This window comes from Nannospalax galili, unplaced genomic scaffold, assembly GCF_000622305.1.
Source record: "Nannospalax galili isolate Female #2095 unplaced genomic scaffold, S.galili_v1.0 scaffold1229, whole genome shotgun sequence".
Taxonomy (NCBI): Eukaryota; Metazoa; Chordata; class Mammalia; order Rodentia; family Spalacidae; genus Nannospalax; species Nannospalax galili.
Window position 1 is genome coordinate 351,102 of NW_008359121.1, and position 6,356 is coordinate 357,457.

Genomic DNA, 6,356 nt, shown 5'->3' on the forward strand with positions numbered 1-6,356 from the left:
TTATACTGATGATTGTTTTGTACTTTGAGTTCCTTTTGAAAAGAAGCCTTTCAAAAGTTCCTTTTGAAATGAACTCTCTTTATGGAGAGTTCATTCTTTAAAAGTAAGATCTCTTAATGATATATATGGAAAAGAGAGTATTAGCTTTAAAGGCTCACCCCAGACTACCAAAAGGAGTTACTGCAGGATTTTGAGGAAATAAAAGTGCATTTATGTTTTATGCCAGCTATTAAATATTTTCAGTCTTAAACAGAGGAATATTTTCAGCTGCTTGTCAGAATGTTACGCATTTTTTTAACCATATTTCAGTCAATATTGATAGTTTGTATTTCTAACTTAGGTTGGTAGTTATTCATAAAACTCTACAAATAGAAGGTAGCAAGTAAGAGCCTAGCTAGTTGCATTCTGTTCCTTATCTCTCCTGGGGTTAGGCTGCAGTAAGTAACTAAGCACTGTAGTGTGAATGAACAGACAGCTGATGAGTGTGAGGAAAAGCAGAATTTCTCTATCTTCACCTTACCATTCTATTTTATTATGAACTGGTTAAAATATTTTGTGGTCAATAATTCCATTCCAGTTCTAGGAAAAAACAGAGGCCTCCTCAACTTAAATAAAAAACTTTGCACTTAAAACACTAGAATTTTTCCAGGACAGCTAGGGCTACAGGGAGACCCTGTCTCAAAAAGACCAAAAAAAAAAAAAAAATAAGAGCCACTAGAATTTTGACATTCTTAGTTTATGGCTTTACTACTAATCTTTTACAGTTAATTTTACTGAATTCTAGCCCATAAATATTTGCCTGATACTGTCTCCTTGTTTACTGATTGAATTAATGATTTTGTAAAGTTGCTGGTTTCTGCTTATTTTTCCACATAATTTCCAATAATTTTTATAACCAGTGAATGGCTTTTATTATAGCTTTCTTAAATTTCAGACAGTGAAATCAGTAGTTTTGGTCTTTGTCAATATAGCTATGGACATGTGTATGGGGGATGCGCTCTCTCTCTGGGCGCAGGCAGGTCTCTGCGCGCACTCTCGGAATGACAGGGCTGATCCGCAGGTGTGTGGGTGCTCTCCCGCCCAGCGTCTGGAGGAAAGCTGGTCTGGTCCCGTTGGCTTCTCCGTGTCTCTATGGGCCTCAGGCATGGTGTGCGTGGATATCTCCGGGTCGCTCTGGGCCCCTGGATCTCAGGGCCCCTGCCACACCTGGCTAGTCGTTGGCGGGTCTGGCCACAGGCGTCTCTGGCTGCGGCTCTCTGGGAGCAGCGGGTGCCCTGCAGGCTTTTCCCTGTGGCTTGGGCGTGTCTCTGGAGCTTCCTCTGCTACTGAAGCATTGTTCGGCCGAAATCCCGTCTCTATTTCACCCGTGTACTATTCCTCAGGATGCAAGGTTCCTGGCCACAGAACCACGCAGGGAAGAGTACGGAGATGGTGAAAGCTAGAATGTCTGTAAGCCGGTCACAAGGGAGTGCGTCCCCTGGAGAGATTGGGCTGCAGGTAGTGACACAAGACTCAGGACTTAGTTTGTGTTACAGCTTTATTGTCTGCAACCCAATTCTCTGTGTCCTAGCTCTCTGCGACCCAGTTCTCTGACCATTAAGAGAAGACTAAGGCATTTATACCATGGGGGTAGTGGTAAAAGCTTTGGCTGTTAGATGCTTTGTGAGGCATTGTATTTACATATGGAAGTGGGTTTCTGCCAGATTGCTGTCTGCTAGGAAAAATTACAGGAAGGCATGGTACCTGTTAGAGCCAAAGGCCATGTTTATGTTATGGCATTTGTGGCGGACACTTCAAAAGGAGAGACAGGAAAGATGCCAGGAAGACACCCCGCTATGAAAGGAGCCCTCAGCACATAATTCCCGAGCTGCATGAGCTTTCCGGTGTGAAGGGGCTTCGACTTTGTATAACAGAGGCTCCCAACACATGTGCATTTCAATTTGTGATTATTTACATTATTTCTGTAGGGTGTGTGGTCCATATTACCTGTAAATGAGAAGAAATTAAATCTTGCTATCAGATCTGCAAGGAGTGTTATCTTAATATTTTCTGTCAGAGAAAGTGGAAAATTTCAAGGTAAGAAAAATAATTTATTTTTGGCATATAACACTATAACACTTACTAATTACATTAGCAACCTGCATACTATTTGGTAATAATTATGATTCCCTTAGGGTTTGCCAGACTGTCTTCAGAGTCACATCATGGTGGATCACCTATACACTGGGTACTTCCAGCAGGAATGAGTGCTAAAATGCTTGGAGGTGTCTTTAAAATTGACTGGATTTGCAGGTAAATTATGTGCATTAGTAGAGAAACCTGCTGTGTTTTTGAGTAGTGAACCAGTTGAGAATAATGTTAAAATATACTACGTTGATGTTAAAAATAAAGACAACATATCTTGCCATTACACTTTATGGCCTTTATAATCAAATATAGGATGCTGAGAGGAAAGAGTTACTGAGTTACCTGTATTTCAGTTGTTAGGAATATCTGGCATTTCTAGTTACATCCAATTACTCTTTGAATTGTCTGATAATTTTGGAGACTTGATTTATTGGTGGACAATTTGTTTTTAGGAACACTGCATGCTCAATATGCTGTCTATTGGTTTATTACATGTATATGAGTGTATTGCCTGTATGTGTGTAAGTGTATACATGTTGTGCAATGCCCACAGAGACCAGAAGAGGGTGTGGGATCCCATGATTGTTAGCCGCCATGTGGGTGCTGGGAATGGAACCCAGGTCCTCTGCAAGAGCATCCAGCTCTTCTAACCACTGAGCAATTTCTCCAGACCCAAGTATCTGTTATTTTTAAAAACAGGATTAAAATTAAACTATGTTTATTAGAAAATTTAAGTTTTTTTTTTTTTTTTTTTTTTTTGGGTAGGGTCCCTACTATAGACTAGGCTTACCTTGATCTCACAGAGATCTGCCTGTGCAACCACCATGCCTAGACAGAAAAATAAATTTTTGTAACACTGAGTTATTAAGCCAACTTTTTGTGGCATAGTAAAATTATTACCTGTAAAATTAAATATTGAATCATGAATTCTCTGTTACTTATAAGTTGACTATGAATATTGGATTTTTGAAGGACCTAGAAGCATTAGTTTTGCATAAAGAACAAAGTTAGGTATGCTGGCTCTCACCAGTGATACCAACATTTGGGTAGCTGAAGGAGGGGGATTAGTGCGCTCAAGGCTGTCATAGACTACATAGTAGGACTGACTTAATAAACCAAAAGAGAAGTACAGAAGGAAAAATGATGTTTCATTCATGAAGACAGCATAAGAGGAGCATGGAAACATAGCATTGAGGTTGTATGAATGCAATAGAAAACTAACTTTTAAAATTTTGTATTGAGTTTTTGTGCATTTCCTATAATAGATCTTAATCAAATTTAAACCCCTTCCCTTGCCACATGTTCCCATCCACCCCCCACCATATTTTAGGTATTCTATCATTATTCTATCATATATGTTAAGTCCTATCTGGTCAAGCATTGTGGGGTTTTTGGTTTTTTTTTTTTTTTTTTTGGTCTTTTTGAGACAGGCTAGCCCCAGCTAGCCTGGAACTCACAGAAATTGGCCTCCTTGTGCCTCCAGAGTGCTGGGATAGAAGGCATACCACCATGCCCAGCACCAGTCAAGCTTTTGTACCCAGATGTCCCTCTGTGCAAGTCCATCCACTGGAGTCATCATATCTAGAGTCACTTACTCAAAGAAGATAAAGAAGATCTATTCTCACTTACCCCACAGTAATCATTTGCCAATAGTCCTTGGCTAGGGTTGGAACCTGTTGCCCACTTCCCCCATTCTAGTTTTTGTCTAAGTGAGTCATAATGGCTCTTGTGCATGCTGTCACCACAAGTTCATAAGCAAGTTCCCAGAGGCCTGGAAGCCTTTGCTTCCCTATGTTCATGTACCAACCCTGGCTCCTACAATTTTTCTTTCCCTTCTTCATCAGTGGTCCCTGAGCCATGGGTAGGTGAGGTTTAGTATAGGAGTCCTATCCAGGGTTACATACTATACAGTCTCTTGCTCTCTAAAACTTTGTCCGTTAAGGCCTTCTCTGTGCATCACACACTGTTGTATAAGGAGGTTTCACTGTTGAGACTTGAGGAATGTGTTAGTGTTCTCTCTATGTCCTGTTCTGCTGTGTTTCATGAGCCTTAGGTGTAGAGATTCCACTGTAGATGTGTCACTTAGGACATCTCACAGACATATTTTCTGTGTGTGACCAGTTGTGGAACTCTGTAATAGCCTTCATCTGTTGCAAAAAGAAGCTTCTTTGATCAGTGGTGTACAATATACTTGTCTGTAAATATAAGGATCCATATTTAGCGTACAGAAAGAAATTTCATTTGTCTATAGATATGACAGGGCTTTCTCTGGGATCTGTGACCTCTCCAGCCTGTGTATTTGGCTATATTTACAGTACTACCCTTGAGTTGCCTCCCATTGATACTGCTTTAAGTCCAATTAGCTGTTGATTACCTCCTAGATCAAAGTGCCACTACTGCATCAATAGAGATAGTTTGTTGTGCCAGTCGTGGTTATTAGATTTTACAGATGGACTGGAGAATTGATTGATTTTTTTCTCCCTTATTAGTTTGCATAGTATCCTGTAGAACTATGAGAGCTGGTGTTCAGGGGGAAGGCTTCCAGGTCAGTTACATCTCCATTGGGAAGTTACCTCTTTAAATGAATCAGATAGTTATGTAAAAGAGAAGAGCCAAAGGTTAAGAAGATTAAGGTGAACCAGCCTAAGCTTATATATACTCTAGCTAGGACTATGATGAAGATAATCTTTAGATTATCCGGAGATACTATATAAGGTTGCTTATGAATGGAGAAGTGAAAAACTTTGCAAATCACATTCAGTCTATCATTGCTTTATAGCAAATATTGAAAAGTGTCTAAATTTTTATAAATGTAAAATTGGTTAGGTAAAGAATGGTTTGTCTCTTAGGTACAATATTTTTCAAAAATGATTGTTCGTGTAATAACATAAAAATAGAATACATTAAAATGATATAATTGCAATATTGGAATATAGAGTGTTGGGGTGAGAAATTCTCCCTCTCTTGCCCCATCCTTCCCTGGTTTATAAATGTACAGTTCATTCAAAATTATAAATTGACTTACAAACTTTAAAAATTGGTGAGATGGCTCAGTGAGTAAAGGCATTTGCTGCCATGCCTGACAACTTCGTTTGATCCTTGGCACCTATAATGTGGAATGAGAACTGAGTCCTACAAGTTGTTCTGACCTCTTGTATGCTGCACGTACATCTCAAACACATACAGTCACAATGAATATTAAGTTTTTTAAATTTGGCGATATGATTATCTTTAATCTGGGACATTTAAAAAGGTTGTAATTATTTATTTGCATGTGTATAATTGTAAAAACTGAAGGAAACATTGATGTCATTGTAGAATATTTGGAGATGATGCTTTTTTGAGAACAGGAGACAATTACTCATTTTTAGGATTTTAGATTGCAATAGGTTCTATTTTGAATATTACTTGTATTACCTAGAATTAGCTTAGCATAATTTGTCAAATATTCATCTAGGATTAAATTTATTGACTCATTTTACTGTCAATTCTTTCTCATCCAATCCAAATAACCCATTTGTCTTTCCATTGTTTCTTTTAACTTTAATGACCAACCCATTATTTAGCATAGAAGAGGCTGTACCACATTTGATATTCTTTCGTTAGGTTGCCCCCAGCAGGTTGAGTGACTTAAGTCATAGTATTTCCATATTGTCTAGTGCATTCATAGTGAAGATATGTCATAGCTGTACTCTTCATACCATCTGTTCTGGGTGTCTGTTCTGTAACAGATAGTGAGAAGAAAGATTAAAGAGCATATGGTGCATTTGTCAAGGATTCTGATTACTCCTAACATACTCCATTTTTCTATGATAGCCTATCTAAGATTAATTAGTTTGTCCATTGAGCAAATCTGTTGAAGAATCCAATTGGGGCCAGTGCATCTGGCCCAGTCATACCTGAATCATGCATCTGCCTTGGGGAGATACCTTTATTTTGGATCGTGGGCATTCTACTGCTAATACATCTAATGGTAACTACATTCAGTAATATGTGACGTTATATTTTGTGAATTAGAGGTTTTCACTTCTGTGGCTGTTTTAAAGTGGTATTTGTAAGAAAAAAAAATAACAAGTATGAACTGGAGCTTTGCCTCTGGATATTCTGATCTTTTGGTGTAGTTGTAATGGCAGTCTTTCTACTTTTGAAAAAGAAAGTTAGCTTAAGTCAAGGCTTTTGTTCATCTTACCCACTTTGTGTATCTTTTGAGTACTTTCATAAAAAAAAAT

The 6,356-nt window shown here is 38.5% G+C and overlaps 1 protein-coding gene across 1 annotated transcript in view; it reads left to right on the plus strand.

Moving 5' to 3' along the window:
* LOC103725535 (YTH domain-containing protein 1-like) overlaps positions 1-6,356 on the plus strand; it is a gene marked incomplete at its 5' end in the record, with an annotated part of 10,791 nt that overhangs the window by 2,846 nt on the left and 1,589 nt on the right. Inside the window, 3 exons of the mRNA XM_008822830.1 lie at positions 1,391-1,497; positions 1,968-2,076; positions 2,175-2,292. Of these exons, the coding sequence (XP_008821052.1) occupies positions 1,391-1,497; positions 1,968-2,076; positions 2,175-2,292 (334 nt within the window). The remainder of the gene's footprint in view (positions 1-1,390; positions 1,498-1,967; positions 2,077-2,174; positions 2,293-6,356) is intronic.